This window comes from Archocentrus centrarchus, chromosome 3 (assembly GCF_007364275.1).
Source record: "Archocentrus centrarchus isolate MPI-CPG fArcCen1 chromosome 3, fArcCen1, whole genome shotgun sequence".
Lineage (NCBI taxonomy): Eukaryota > Metazoa > Chordata > Actinopteri > Cichliformes > Cichlidae > Archocentrus > Archocentrus centrarchus.
The window spans coordinates 22,632,263-22,648,861 of record NC_044348.1 but is presented as its reverse complement, the minus strand read 5'-3'; the positions used below and the strand labels follow the sequence as shown (position 1 = coordinate 22,648,861).

The 16,599-nt window shown below is 38.9% G+C and overlaps 1 protein-coding gene across 4 annotated transcripts in view; it reads left to right on the top strand.

Annotated features, from left to right (window-relative positions):
- esrrga (estrogen-related receptor gamma a) overlaps positions 1–16,599 on the top strand; it is a 79,126-nt gene that overhangs the window by 7,723 nt on the left and 54,804 nt on the right. For all 4 annotated transcript variants that reach the window (XM_030722465.1, XM_030722458.1, XM_030722464.1 and 1 more), the window contains exons 2-3: positions 3,584–3,742; positions 15,704–16,128. In XM_030722465.1, coding sequence (XP_030578325.1) covers positions 3,584–3,742; positions 15,704–16,128 — 584 coding nt within the window. The remainder of the gene's footprint in view (positions 1–3,583; positions 3,743–15,703; positions 16,129–16,599) is intronic.

The window sequence follows — 16,599 nt, the reverse complement described above, 5'->3', positions numbered from 1 at the left end:
TCAGAAAGACATCAACGATCTCCCTACCTTTACACACACACACACACAGACACACACACTCACACACACAGTGCCACACATCCACCGTGTGTCTGCATGTGCTGGTTCTTGTGCTGCTTACATGTGCTGACAGGAGCATGAAATAGGTTAGGTAGAATCACATAGTTAATTCTCTCCTTTACTCTATATGTGTATATAAATATTTATGATGTGAGCGTTTTATTTTTTTATATAAATGCACTTGTGGGATTGAATTTTTAAATCGACGGGCTCATTATTCAGTGAGCAATATTTTTAAGTAGAGAAAAATATTTCATGTGTAAAATTTTACATTTTTCATCTACATATACTCTACCAGCGGTGTGTGTGTGTGTGTGTGTGTGTATTTTACTTTTCTCTTGTACAATTTACATGTACTGAATTAAATACCAAAAGACGCTGGTAAAGAAAGCCTGATGTAAAGGTTTGTCTGCTGGCTTTAAGATGCCTTTCAAATGAATTTTATGCTTTTGAAATGAGTAAAGGACTAGGAAAATGTCAGATTATGTGGTTATAAAGTGATAAAGCAGAATCTCTTTTGGTAATTCTTAGCAGTTTTATTGTCCAGGTTAATACAAATGTCAGACAAAGTCTTTTGTGGTTTCCCTAAAATATTATATTATTGACTTTTAGAACTTTGTCAACTCAGATTTTCTTTTCAGATGTAATTCTCATAGTTCATGGTTATTATGGTTTAAAGCTAAATAAATAAATCACATCGTTCTCTCGCTCCTTCATCCTTACTCATTGTTACAGCATAGTCACTAGATGTTATGTTGGCCTTTGGATTGATTTAAAGGTCCCATACGATATATTAATAAATTAAATATCACAAAATACAAATATGTATGTTTGACAAGTTAATTTCCATCTTGCATATACCCAGACTTTTTCAGCTCAATATCACTGATGGTTATATTTCCCTGTTTTCAGAGCTGGTCTACAACTTTTTACGCGGTTGAGCTGCTGCCCATGACTTAAACTATTCTGTACCATTTAAACCCAAATCAAGATGAAAACACAGTATTTTTGTGGTGTTGTACAATGTACAGTGTTTTCATTCAGTTAGGGAGTGCTAATTAAAAAGCCAGCTGACTTTATGTTTCACCGTGGCAGAAAAGGCGACATGAAAACTGACGTACACCCAGTGTTTGTTTATCATACGTCCCTCATGTATTTCAATTTTAATATAGTCCCTATGGGCATACAATTAAGAGTAACGGTAATATCGTTGTTACCATTTGAGTGACTGATGCCGCTGAAGGTTTTCCCATCGTTGTGGAGATACTGTCATCAAAAATAACAGTAAACCGCTGGGTCTTCTGTTTTTCAGATGCCAGAAGTGGATCTTTTCTTCGGTCTTGCAACCGACAACAGAGTATTTGGAGTATTTTAGCCACAAATGAAAAGTTTAGAGTTAGCACACGCAGGTGCGCAAGGACAAAAATATTCATTCGGAATTTGAGAGGGCAGATCTGTCCACCAGCTGGAAGCAGTGATGTTGTTTTGTTGTTACAGCGTGGCGCAAACCTGACTTACTTGTTCAGCCAGAAAGTTTTTGATTGGTGGCAAAGGGAATAAATTAATTATTTATAATTGTTAGGGCACACTAAGGACATACCCAAGTCCTTAGTGCAACCCCCCCCCCCCCCCCCCCCCCCCCCCCCCCCAAAAAAACAGCAGTATTAACTGTTGGCTGTCTATATAGCATTGTGACACTGCAACCAAAGCCAATAAGTGTCTGAAGCAGCAGCAGCAGCAGAAAGATATCGATTCTTTCTATTCACCAGAGTGGAACTAAAACCTACATATTTCACCCTGGTCCTCTACCTCTCACTGAGGCAACCCAGCTCTGTGGATGGATAGAGGGATGGCTGTCAGACAAGTCATTGGTCTGTCTACCTGTCTGTCTACGTAGCCCTCACATAAACAGGAACCCGCAGCGGGACAACATCTCACACTCAGACACACGTGCGTATGTGGTGGTTGTTTGTGTGGTAAACATGTGTCTATCAGTTTGCGACACATACCAACATCCTGCACTGTTTACCGATACACTTTGTCGGAGGAAACACACACACAGGAGTGTGATGGTAAAAATCAACACAAAGATAAGAAAAAGGAAAAAGATCATTTATTCATATTCATTTAGCTTAGATTCACGATTTCTACTTTTACATGTTTAGCATGAGAAGCTTAGTTTGCGTCAGCTGTAGAATTTCTTTGCAAAGTTTTAACGTTAAATTGATAGTTCTCCAGTTAATTGGGTTAGTATAAACAGACATAATTATTATGATCTCTCATTAAGCAAAAACATAAATGCTCAAATGCGTTTATGTTTGCGCTGTTTTTGAAGCATCACTTTCCTATCATATGCATTCTTGCAACTTTGACCAACTCTGAGTTGGTTTCTGTATTTGCTATCATTTGTCCACCAACCCCACTTCCTCTTCTGATAGTTTAAATATAGGGGATCTGGATACTTTTATTACACACCCAGCCATCATATGATTCTTTTTTAATTTTTTTTGCCATTCCATGACATTTAATTAATTTGCTTTTTGTAATGAATGATTTTGATTCTGTTGCCTGCGGTGACCTAATCACCCTAAAGACAGCTCTTCTTCTGACGACAGCACTGGGTTTGACTGAAGGATGGCGTTTACTCCTTTTACTTTTATATTCCCTCCATTTAAAAAAAAAAAAAAAAACTTTTTCAAGGCTAAAACTGGTAAAACTCCGCTGACATTAAGCACAGTCGGAATGTGCTTAATTTAGTCCCCTGACGCAGCCTATGACGCATATATACACAGATAGTCTATTTGATTAAAATTTGTTAATGCATTCAGGAACAAAAGTGTTGCGTATTAGTTTAAAGCTCTGCGCTGTCCCCTGTGAATCTGTCTGAAAGCTGCCCATTTTTCTGCCAATTGGAGATGCCCTCAGGAGGTTGCCCTTTTGTATAAATCTTGCGTCTTTCTTCATGTTTTTGGTTTTTCTTCTCTGTTTGAGAACCTGCCTCTCTCTCTGTCCTAACTGTGCTAAGCAGTTTTTTCTTGCATGGACTGAGAGCAAACACATTTATTTACTTAAAAATGTGTGAATGAACTACATATAGCTATAGAACTTTCTGTAGTTGATTGTCATCTGTTGCATTAATTGTAAATTTAACTTCATTGTTTTTTTGCATTATTGCTTGTTTTTTTTTTTGTTTTTTGTTTTTACTTTTTGTTTCCATGTGACTCTGTTGATAAGAAACAGGAAAATGTAATTTGCCACTTTTTCTGTTTTTTTTCTAAGTTTCATTTTGTTATTTGTGCTATTACATTGCCCCCGAACAACTGATTTTTGTGTCCTTAGACACTTTTTGTGTCTTTTACTTGATAGTGAAATTGTATGACACATGATCAGGCATGCTGAAAGACATTATAGAAACCATGTCTTAGCTTCACTGTCCCACTTACTCCTTTCCTTCTTTTTTTCTGTTGTATTGGCTGCATTTTCGCTGCCATCCTTAATTTTCTCGCTTTGCCCCTGCCCACAGAATGAACTTATCGAAGGGGCCATTGGTGAACAGCAGCAGTGAAGATAACCCCAAGTCATCTTTTGGTAAATGCGGCGCTGGCGCCTGGAGGATGCACCAGAGCTACGATCCACTGGAGGCCAACCACATGAGAGACGCACATGCCCTCTACAACCCCAGGTAAGACAGAATGACAAGAACACCACAGACACAAAAGAGAGAAGGGGGAGTGACTTAAAAAGGGCAAAACAAAAGTAACTGTGAATCTATAAATCTGGGCTGAGTTTTCTACAAAAGTCACACTTGACCTCTATAAACCTCGGAAGAAGAGGAAGAAAAGGCATAAAAAGCCAATGTTTTTATTGGTCAGCATGTGTGAGTGTTTGAGACCATTCTGAGAGAACTAACTTTTCTCCACAATCTATTCAAATGTGAGGAGAAGGATTGTGTGCATGTGTGTCTCTTTGTGTATTTTTTTTTTTACTCTTTCATAATGTCTTATTTGTTAATGTTCTAATTCAATCAGCTCCCGGTGTTCATGACACTGTATGCAAGGAGCTACATTTCTACAAAGTCTTTAAAAAATACCCATCTGTTTCTTTTTTAACCTGTCAATGGTTTTCCCAACTCAATGCTTTAAATAATATCCTGTAAGTGCAAGTTAAGAGTGATCATCGGTGTCAGTTGGGATCAAGAGGGGATGTTTCCATGATATGGCCAAGCCTTCAACATCTGCTCTTATTTATTTCAAATTTTGGGAAACACTCAGGGAATAATTCTCATGTAAACACCATGAAAAGAGGAATATACAAATCCAATGCAAACTGTATGTTACAATTAAAGAGTGTAACGAAGCTGAGAGGAAAATCCCTTATTTTCTGCTAGTTTGTGTATTTGCATGTGTATATGTATGCGAATGCATTTGTGAGCTATGTTTGCTACAGTCTGTTCCTATGTTTTACTGTAAAAATGTAAACATTTCAAAATAATGTACTCATACCTGGGTAACCCTTATTTATTTTTCATTTATTTATAGCCCTATCTTCATTTTCTTATTTTTTTCACAGAATATGTAGAGTATCACAAGAAATTGGGATTCAAATTGTGGCTCAAGGACACTTCAGTAGTGCAAATGCGCCGCAGTGCAGAGGCTTTAAATCACATCATTTTGTTGAAGGACATTCTCTTTTACCATTACAATTATTCTCCATGCCATCTGTATGTGCAATCAAACCTGAAGCATGAAAAGCTTCAACCGAAGTGAAATTCCACTTTAAAGTTCTCCAATAAAATCAGTTCTAAGTTTTATGTTGATCGGGGGAAGGTTTTGCCGAGGGCTGTCTTGCTTTATTTTTAGAGCTTAAACTGTAAATACGCTGCTTGTTTCATGTTAAAACACAGGAAATGTGTGACGCGTGAAATGTAGACAAACGTTATCATATCCTCCCTCCTCCTCTGTTAAAAGTTTCTCAGGACGGGAGATAGCACCACATGTCCTGAAAACGAACTTATTTTTGTAAGTATGCGTTTTCTATATAATTTTAATAATCCAGGGGTATTGCACTACTGTATGCACATAAGTATATTACTAGTGTGCTTACCGTTACTTGTTGTACATTCCCTTACCTCAGAAACAGCTGAACATAGATAATAATTTTAATAGACTATATTAGATCTTAGTGTAACTAAAAGTGGGTTTCTCAAACTTTATCTATGTGTTATGATATGCTTTTTCTCTCTCTGGATGTTGGACATTAATGCTGCAAGATCCCACTGACTGACATGATTATCTTAATGAACGTTACTGTCATTTATTATGTTATTATTGTTGTTATATTATTGCACAGTCTCTCGGAACATTATTGATTAGTGCATTGTTAGGCTCTTGCAAAGCCCTTTAATTTTAAATGTGTGTGTTCCTGTATACGCTGTAGATTGGGAAGTTTTAGTCCAATAGGATTTCAGGGTTAGTCTGGGTCAAGCCAATTAGAGGTCTGGCAAGCCATTCTCACGCAGACCCTCGGCCAGTCACCAGGAGGAGTGTTAGTAGCACAATGTGAGTGTGTTGGCAGACAGTGAAGTCTGGTGATGAGAGGTGTAAAGGTTTGCCAGGGGCTAGGGAGTCACTCCGTGGCTTGAAGTCACATAGTACATTTGTACAAACAGATAGAGACCCACACTGCCCTCTGAAATGGGGAGCATTATTTCGCCTCTATGGTTCAAAACAAACTGCAAATTATATTGTTATTGTGAATTCAACTGCTGCAAATATGCCAGACCTACATGATGACATAACAGTGTCCCCTAGTTTGAAAAAAAGAAGAAAAATTTCAGCATTCTGAAGTTTATAACTTATGGTTTTACCTCAAGACTTATACTGAAATTCTACAATGTGGGGATGTGTAATCAAAGTAAAAAAGAAATCCTCATTTATTTCTCCTGAAACTGAGCACAGAAGCACAGTAGACAGTCTAGCTTACTGTTGGAAAAGTGTCCCAGTATGACGTAACAGTGGGCCAACATACACAATACAAGGATCCTAAATCTGAAGCACTTTAACTGAATTATTTATACTTGTGTGTGTCGATGTACAACAAAGCAACACATCCAGTAAAAATAGCTTATTCTTAAAAAAAAAGCCTTAAATAAGGTAAACAGTAAATATTAAGGAAAAAGTCACCTAACCTCAGTTAAACCCTAACCCTACACACGACCACACACACACACACACACACACACACACATACATACAAGTTCACTTGCACACACAGTAAAAGGAACACACGTTCTTACACACACCAGCACTGTAAGATCACAGGGACACTTCCTTAGGATATCTGACCTCTAACTGTGTTGATGGGATTTGGTTGTGATTTATACACATTCTCTCTCACACACACACATGCACAGAAACACACACGCACAGAAACACACAGCTGAAATGAGAAAAAAAAAATACAGATTCACAAGGTACAATATTTAGAAATGAATGTAAAATAATTTAGATTTATAGCATTAATTTGATTTTATCTCCAAGAATTATCTTTTTTTTCAGATCACAGAGCTCTTGTTTTGTATAAAATAACAAAGAACTAACTTTAATTTGCTTTGTTTTCAGGGGACTTTTCCTGAATTAAAACTTTTCTGAATTCTAAAGAAATTCCTTGTGTGCTTTTGGAGATCTGCAGTTTTCATTGGACAGCGACAATATTATTCCTCTTTTTATTTAGGCCATCAAACCATGGGAATGTGATTAATGTCAGGCAGCTAGACTGCGCTTGAATACACACACACACTGTGCTGTAAACTGAGCCCAATGTAATCATAATGATAAAGCAGATTGCCTTAACACACAGATGGGCTTCCCAAAAGCTCTGCGTGTGTATGTGTGTGTGTGTATGTGTGCGTAAGTGTGGACAACGCTGATTGGATTGCAGATTTATAGAAGAGGATTACTGCAGGAGCGGAAAGAGAGAGAGCACGAGAGAGGGGAAGAGGGGGGGGGGGGTTCAGACACTCACCTCTCATTAACTTCCACCCTCTTCACCTCGACTCGCCCTATTCTCAATCACGGACAAATATGCACACATAGATATGCACATTTAAAATCTTGTATAAGTGTAGCAGCTCATTTTTTTTTTTTTATATTTTACCAATAATGTGCTGAATCAGTATTTAAATCTTAGTCATTTGCAATAAGTTTTAAAGGTGAGCTTCCAGTAAAAGTCCAGGAACAAACGTAAAAATTTTTGAAATTAAGAGAATACTGCAACAAAACCAGTATCGGGTTAGTCACTTAATTATAATACAGCTACATTGTTTAAAAACACAAAAAACTTCTTAGTGACAAGACCAGAAAATTTCCCTTTTGTCACAATTCACACATGTACGCCAGTTTTAAGATTTGCGTACCTAATTTACTGAATAGAAATACACGAAACTTAAGGGGAAGATTTTTATGAAGGTTCTAGATACACTAAATTAAATTAAAACAAACAAAAACACGCAATATAAAACAGACTGAAAGAAACAGTCAGGGACAGACAGAGACGGAGATGGCCAAAGACAGTGGGCACTGCAGCAAACCTGATTATGACTGGATGTGAATTAGATTCCCTAACAGATGGTCCAGGAGCGAGACTGTAAGGTGCATCAGCCAGCAGTGGGGTGGGGGAAGAGGGGGAGAATGGAGGGCATGGGTGGGAGAGAGAGGGAGGCCAGGAGGCTGTGAAGACGAGTGTCAACAGCAGCTTGTGGCAGGTCAAAATGTGCAGTTGTGAAATGTATTTCCATTGGAATTAATCTTGTTTCACGTTTTTATTCAGTGTATTTAGGGGATGTTGGCGGAATGGTATTTTAGGTCAGTCACTTTATTTTTTTTCCACCTACAGTATCAGTGAAATAACTTGATACAGAAGTAAAAGTAATGAACTGGGTGACTCTTTACCAATTGTTGCGTTTGTATATGAAGCTGTATTACATATGTAATGTTAAATGCGATTTTCCAGACATATTATTTGTAGAATATTGAATTAAAAATTGAAACGTACACAGGGGACGGTGCCTGCTTAGGATTGATTTCCTCCATTTTCACAGCTGCTGTGGATTATTGTACATATTCTGGCTCTGCTTCTCTCCCTCTCCCTATGATGGATAGGTGTAAATCATCACAATCCTGTAGTGACAGCCCAATTTCCCCAAATCTGATCTGCTTAAAGAATGCAGCTTTGACGCTCTACTTACTTGTGTCTCCTTTCCTCTCCTTCCCTTTCCTCTCCTCTCCCACATTCCGTTTTCCCTTTATTACACTTTTTTCCCGTCATTCTCTCAGATTGAGGACCATTTTACTTCATACACACACTCTCTCTCTACTTTTGCAGCATTGCGCTCTTTTCCCATCCCCTCCTTGTCTCTTTCTCCCTTCCGCCCCTTCCTGTCTCGCTGCCTCATTCCTGTGTCACATTTGAAAGCCCTGTCATATTTACTAGAGTGGAAATCCTCTTTCACCATCTGCTTAATATAATGTGCTTTTAATCCGTTGGGACATATTTTGTTTTTAAACACTTTTTATTATACTTTTCCACAATTTGATTTGATGTGGCGCCTTGCCCAGATCTCTTTCTGTCTCCGTACGAGAGCAAGAGCAGGAGAGCTGTACTTCTCACTGTACACTTATAGTTAAGCGTGAGCATATGTGTGTTTGGGCGTGTGCTACAATGCATGCGTGTCGGTGACAACAGCAAGTGTCAGTAAGTGTTTGGAAGGGCTGTTGCACACCTAATGCTAAGTGATAACACTGCTAGTCCACACATACACACATAGAAAGCGAGAACACTAACCTTGATCGATGACCTTTCTTTTATAAAGGAGCCAGCCTATATTTTATAAAGCTTATGCTCCCAAATAAACTACTCCCAATAATATCATGTGAATAAGCGGTGTGATTGTGTACTTAATTGTATTTAATTTAGCGTGTATATTGTTATCTATGCATATATTGCTGGTTACGTATTTTCATGAAAAGAAGGGTTGGTAAGTTGCCACATTCAGCATAGAATTTACCCAAGAAGACGATGTGTAGTCAGTTTCAATCTTCGGCTTTCACAGCCCATAATATGCAATTTCATCAACTGAAGTCCAAGAATAGAACTCAAGTAGAAATCTAATTTTCAGTAGTTCATGTATTTGTATATAAGGCAAATAAATATATTGATATAGTTACTATAATTCTTTGTTTGTGTTAACTGACACTCTGGGCGCTGCATGAAGCTGTAGAGATTTGAAGAGCCATTCTTACAGTAGACAACCATCCTTACAAATACAATGACATACAGAAGATAAAGGAGATGGAAAGGGAGAAAGAGAGGCAAACAGAAAGGTGAGGAAAGAGAGAGGGAAAGAGAGACATGGTGACAAAGATAGTGCCTGGCAGCAACATACTTATCAGCCAGTGCTCCGCAAGAAAATGACCTAAATCATCAAGATTCCCATCTGACACACGCTCACGCATGCACGCACACATACACACACAAAGAGTTAGTGGCGCACTGACTTCCATTGTTGCCCTGAACATGCTCCCCCTCTTCACTTTTTTTTTTTTTGGTAATAACTACACTGACACAGCTGGACTCTAACTGATCTAAATCATGCTTTATACAGACTACATAGGACTTTGAGAGAAGAATGAAATCCCCTGAAATTTTCTCTTTAAACAAGGAAACAGACGAGAGACAAGGACAAGCAGAGAAGGCAAATGGTAAACTCTTTTAAAAGCAGGACGTTGATGATTGAAAACACATGAAAAGTATTGATATCAGCAGACGCAACGTGATGTTCCTGAATAGCTTGCGGTTTGAAAAGCACATAATTCTTAATCAATGGAGTTTGGCTGAGAATACGCTGCATGTGTTGCCTCCCACTGTTTATCTATTCCCATCTGGAGAGTGTGTGTGTGTGTGTGTGTGTGTGTGTGTGTGTGTGCGTGCGTGCGTGCGTGCGTGCGTGTGTGTTTGGACCCAGTAGAATATCTCTCTATCTCGTCCCCACTTTTTTTCTCACGTGTGTGAGTTTATGAACTGTGTGTGGATAGTGTATTTGCATCTGTCACATTAAGATTCATACCTAGGAGTCACAGTGTCTAAATTCTCACACACACAGCCACAGACACACTCGCACCTCCTTTCCTCTGCCAGTCTTTACAGCCCAACAGCCCATCGGGCAGAATGTGTTTTAGCCATTGTCAAATTGATTGTATGTAATCAGGGGTTTATTCTGCAGCCAATGAAGTGAATTACAGGTTTCCTGCCCTGACTAACACTGTAACAATTGATCTGCTCCCTGGTGTGTGTGTGTGTGTGTGTGTGTGTCAGGATGGAGAGACGGCGAAATAATGATAGGGGATGTTTGTGTGTGAGAAGTAGAAACGACGACAGAGAGATTGAGACCTAAAGGGAGCAAGAAAAGAGAGGGCAAGAGAGAGCACAGTAGGAGGGAGAGTGGTTTAGATTGACTGTCGCTGTTGGAGTTTTTATTTTTTATTTTATTCATTTTTGTCCCTGAAGACAACTATAATCACCCACACACTGCGATTCCAGACACGTAAACCCACACTGACACAATGCAGACTTTTTTTTTTTTTTCCTGAGCTCTTATTCACTGCTTTTAAACTATGCAGTTATCTTCCACAATGCAATAAAACACAGGTTAAATTAATTTTTATCCAAAAGAGGTTACACACATGGGATTTTGCTGAATGTGACTGATATGTCATTCAAGCAACCAGAAAACCGAAAGTGTACGTGTGTTCGTGCTGTAATTAACAGTGGTCACTTGCTCCTTTAAAATTGCTTGGGTGTAGTTGTTGTGTGCATATGTTTTTGTAGAAGTACATCCACTGCGGTATCAAACTAACAAGCTGACATAGAGTTCAACAACCATCCAAAGATAGGAGACTGTTTAAAATAGAGAGAAATAAGGAAAGAAAGAAAAGCAAACAGAGGAGTGTAAGCATTAAAAAAGCAATTCAATATATTGATGAAATCATTGTATTCATTTGACTATGGAAATGTAAATGCATTTTGCTCCTAACCCCCTCCTTACTCCATTCTTTAATTCAGGGTATTTTCTTTTATGTCTTCCATCCTTCCTTCACTTTCTCTCCCTCCCAGAGCATTTCTGGTATCATCTAGATAGAATTGTGTAAGGTTCTCTCTCTCTTTTTTTTCTTTTTGCTTATTGGACTGTGTGTTCTTATCAGCATTGAGAGCACAATGCTTGGTGTGATGGAAAGGTATTAGCCAACCCGAGGTAGCTACATTGTCAGCACTTCTTCCTTGTCTGTCTCTGTTGCGACCACTTCTCCTTCCTCTCTGTTTCTCTCTCCTCTTCTTTTTCACTTCTTATTTTTAGCTTCTTTTTTTTTTGGGGGGGGGGGGGGGGGGGGTCATTGGAGATGTGTTATAAAAGTAGTGGTAATAGGCCAATAAGAGGCATTATATCTTTACACCTACAGGCACCAAAGTTTGGCAAGGTATAATTAAATGCAGCTTTGTCATTTTTAAATCTTTACATACAATATATGTGTTTTGGTTGTTTGAAATTTGTATTTGTTATGGTAGCATTTTTGCTCAGCAGTGCAATTTCTGAGATTCGGGGCTAAAGCTGACAAAAGAGCCCAATGGAGCAATCAGACAATCAGAGAAGTTATCAACAAACTGAGAGATATCTGATTTGGTAGCAACGAGCTGATGTTAAAATGACTAAAAAGACAAAGTTGGACTCTTCTCTTCTCTTCTCTTCTCTTCTCTTCTCTTCTCTTCTCTTCTCTTCTCTTCTCTTCTCTTCTCTTCTCTTCTCTTCTCTTCTCTTCCTCAGCCCAGAGGGGGTGGGTGAAAACAGTTTAGAGTTGTTTGAGGATCAGTTTGTGTTTATGGCTGCCATCTAGCGAGGTAGTTGTTCAAAGATTGTATATAATAAAGCAGTGCAAGTGCACACAGAAACACAGACTAAAGGAGCACATGGCAAAAGCAGCATAGAGTGAGGCAGGGTAGTTTCTCTAATACGATGATTGTATGTTTGTCCCTACCAGTTGTCAGGCCACTGCATCAGCCCACCACTGTAATGACAGCTTGTCATACTAAAGTGGCCCACCTTCTTTCAAAACACAAAGAAAAAAGTGACTTTCTTTCTTTCTTTCTCTTCTCGCCATGCCTCCACATATTTATCTGTGCCTCACTTCAAGAAGTGAGCAATGAAAAAAATAGGATTGAAAAGAAAGAGAACATAACAGGGATCGACTTGGAAATGGATACAAGCAAAGGCAGTCATTTTTGCGTGCGTGCGTGTGTGTGCGCGCATGTGTGTGTGTGTGTGTGTGTGTGTGTGTGTGTGTGTGCGCGCATTCTCCCTCAGTAAGAGACACCTAAATAGAATATTTGATGTCTGCAGGAGCTAAACAGCCACTTTTGCCACAAATGGTCAGTTTTATCATGTGCATTACTGCTAAAATATAAACCTAAATATATCAGCTAACATTATTTGCAGTAAAGTGTTTAACCTCATTTACTATGGATTTTTTGTTTACAGTTTCAGTTGAAAAAAGCTGAAGCTTCAGCCATTTCTCCCTAAAATTATACAAAATATCTAACAAGTAGACAAAAAAAAACCTTTTTCATGACATTCAGTAAGTTTGTTAGTGCAAATGATGATTTAGTACTTATATCTTTTCTTCTACTTAATACGTGATACATTATGCTATTCAACATGAAACAATAAACTTATTTGCTAATTACTTGACTTTATTAGTATGCTATTAAGTTTTAATATCCTGATATTTCTATGAAGAGCATCAAAATGTTGAAGATGCCAAGAAGAAAATGAAATTTAACATCATATTCTTTAACAGAACTAAGCACAACAGCTAATACTAAAATGTGATTACTTCACTTATTTGAGTTTTACTGTAATCATCTCATAGCACACTGCTTACATCTTTAAACCCATTGTGAATAAGCGTAAAGAACAGGGGAAACACATTCAAGCTCTTTCCACTTTATATACATTTCTTTAAACACCTAAAAACCTAAAGAATTGATTAAAAAGAGACCCAACCCCTTCTCTCTCTCTTCACACTCATCTGAAGAGCAGACAAGCACAATAAGACTGCTCTTTCAGCACTGAGCCATCGCTACATAGCACCATAATTATACTGATAACATACATACATAAATGCATTCAACCTCTCGCTCGGCACAGCGCACTGGCTGTGATTTCTTAATCTTCTTTCCTCTTCTCCTCTCCTCTGCATGCGTGTCTTCCTTTTTATTCTTTTTATTCCTCCCCCTTCGACTGCCATTATTTTTCATTTATAAGCACAGTTAGAGAGCGCGAGAGAGCAGAGAGGGGGGAAAAAAAGACAAGATAGAGGAAAAAAGGGAGAAGAAACTGGGATGGAGAATGGAAAGATAGATGAGAAATTGAGAGAGAAGGAAAAAAGCGGCTGAGATCTTTTGGCACTTAAACTCTTTCGCTTAATGGTACTCAGAGGGATTGACGGTCAAAAGGAGGGGCCACAAAAGAGCATAAAGAGTGAGAAAGGAGAGATTAAATCATCACCATCACATCATCTACTTAAATGGTTCTACTCTCTTTTTCTGTCACCACTGTTTTTTTCTCCCATAGACATAGAACATAGACACCCTCTTGTGATCTCTTTCCTTTCCATTATGCTTTTCCCCATTTACATTTTTCGCTGTCCCGCTTATTCTAGCACCTGATACTGTCTGTGCGTCTGTCTCTCCTTCTGTATTCTTCCGTAGACTCTCTCCCTATCCTTTTTTAACTAATTTTCTCTTTCTTGATTTGTGTCCAAACCTTTCTCACAGTGTCAGCCTCATTCCAAACTGAAGGCCCACCTTAGCATCAGATAAATGGATTTATAGACACTGGCGAATGCCACAAAGCTACAATAAATGGAGTCACTGAATTAGAAGAACCTGCAGAAATGGTTTAATATATGATGAAAAAGGTGAAAAGGGCCAAAGCATTCAATATCATAAATGTCATTTCACTCTTTTGAAAGGGAAAATTTTAAGAGAAAAGAGTGTTTCCTACCTCACAGCACATCTGTAGGTGTTTCAAAAGGAAGAGGTCAGCCTCATCAACCTTCTTTCTGCATATCAGACACATTAAAGCTGAGCTGCAATTAAAAGAAAAACTGCTGTTTGTCAGCTGACAGTCATCTGTCGCTGCAGTTCTGCAACTACTCTTTTCTTTCCCATTCTGTCTGTCTTTTGCATTAGCTGTCTCCCTGTCTGCCTTTCAGTTTTCCTGTCTATATCCATTCTTCATTCCCCCCACCTGAACAGCTCCCCATTCTCCAACCAGGCACTGTCTGTGTTTTATGGGTCCCTGTAGAACGGGGATCTTTTACAGGCCGACTGGACTTTAGAAGCCCCTCGTTTAGCAGCATCCTGCCTTAATTAAAAACCCCTTTTGTGCTTTCTGCTTTTAACAATGAAAGGGGAGAGAGAAAGGAGGGAGGGCAGGGTTAGAGAGACAGAGTAGTAATGCGTAGAGGAAGAGAAAGAGTGGGCAGAGATAGAGAAAGAGAGACAGTCAGAGATGGCAGTGAATAGAAAGTGATAGGGAGAGAGGCAGATAGATAGTAAGGTAGACAAAGGGAAGGATGGAGAGATATGGACAGAGAGAAGATAGCCGTTAATTACAACTGCCATTAACAAGACACCAGCCTCCTTAGGGAGAGGAAGAAGGAAAAGCAAGAGAGAAAAGAGGGAGATAGGAAGGGAAGGAGAATGTAAGAATAGTACTACTGTTATATCCAGGTACTGATTAGAGATTTATTTAATACATATATAAATATACATAAATGTATTGTTTTGTATTGCACGGCTTTGAGGAACTTTTGAAGGTATAAATGTCACTGTGCTTGAATATGACAGTGTATGAATCTGTGTATCTTTGTGTATGTGCTGTCTTTGGGATGACTGAGCAGTAGAGGAGCTGCTTACTGATTACCTTCATGTAGAACAAGCTGCTATTGACTGGAGGGTGACGGATGAGCTCAGCCTCAAGCATGGGGATGTGTTTGCGGTACAATAGATGCCGCTCCACTTCTCTCATGCGTGTGGGTTACTATTGCAACAGCACATCATCAATAGGGTAAAACTAACCTGTCTCACGGTGGTCTAAGCCCCGCTCACGTTCTGTATTAGTGGGTGAACAATCCAACGCTTGGAATTCTGCATCACAATGATAGGAAGAGCCGACTTTGAAGGATTAAAAAAAAATCGACGTCGGCCACCACAAACCAGTTAGCTCTGTGGTAACTTTCCTCCTCCTACTTATAACCCAAAAAGTCAGAAGGTTCGTGAGGCTCCGCTTTCACCGACTGTATTCATACTGAAAATCAACATCAACTCTGCTCCACAGAAGGTTTCTGTCCTCTCCGAGCTCACCTTAGGACAATGAACCACAATGTATTTGTATCATTAAATATGGCTAAATATGACCTTCTCCCTTCTCATATGGAATTCCTCTAAGTTTCTGCACCCGTGATTCTCTCAATTTTACATTTTCTTGTAATGCTTTTTTTTTTTCTCTTGTTCTGTCTCACTCTCTCAGGCTTCTCTGCAGAATGTCCAGTAAGGAGCGCCACCTTGAGTCCAGTTGTCCGTCCTCTTATATAAAGACTGAGCCGTCTAGTCCTGCCTCCCTGACTGATAGTCTAAACCATCACTCTCCTGGTGGCTCCAGTGACGCCTCAGGTTCATATTCGTCCACAATGAACGGTCACCCCAATGGCTTAGACTCCCCAAGCCTTTATGGCTCCAGCGCAGGGCCCCTAGGACCTGCTGGTGGCCCTGGGTCAAAGCGTTACGAGGACTGTTCATCAACTATTGGGGAAGATTCACAAATTAAGTGCGAATACATGTTGAATTCCATGCCCAAGAGGTTGTGTCTCGTGTGCGGGGACATTGCATCCGGGTACCACTACGGAGTGGCATCCTGTGAGGCCTGCAAGGCCTTCTTCAAACGTACCATCCAAGGTTAGTTTCTATTTAAAGTTTGTGTCTGCAATTATCCTTGTTTACATTTCACTCTCATTGTCTTGCCTCTTGCTGTTTAAGCTCCGCCATCAATTGGCTAATAGACTATTTTGTCCTTTTCAATTTTGCTTTATTTTTATAATTGGTGTTTTCTCCCATCAGCCTTTTCATCAAAATTAGTGAAATCATGGTTGTCCGTATTGTTTAAGATTAGACTAGAATATTTGTCTTTTTAAAAAGTAGATGAAACATTAACATGTGATCCATTTGATGTCTTAAAAACAGTAAAAAATATAAATAATACACATTAATAATACATAAGTAAGTACCTTAAAAATGTAAACAAAATAGGTTGACTGCAAAGTTGGCAAGGTCAAATGTTTAAGGTAAGCTTAATGCTCTCTATATTGACCTAAATGGGCTCCTTGAAAACTTTCATAAAAATCCTCCACATAGATTATCTAAAGCCTT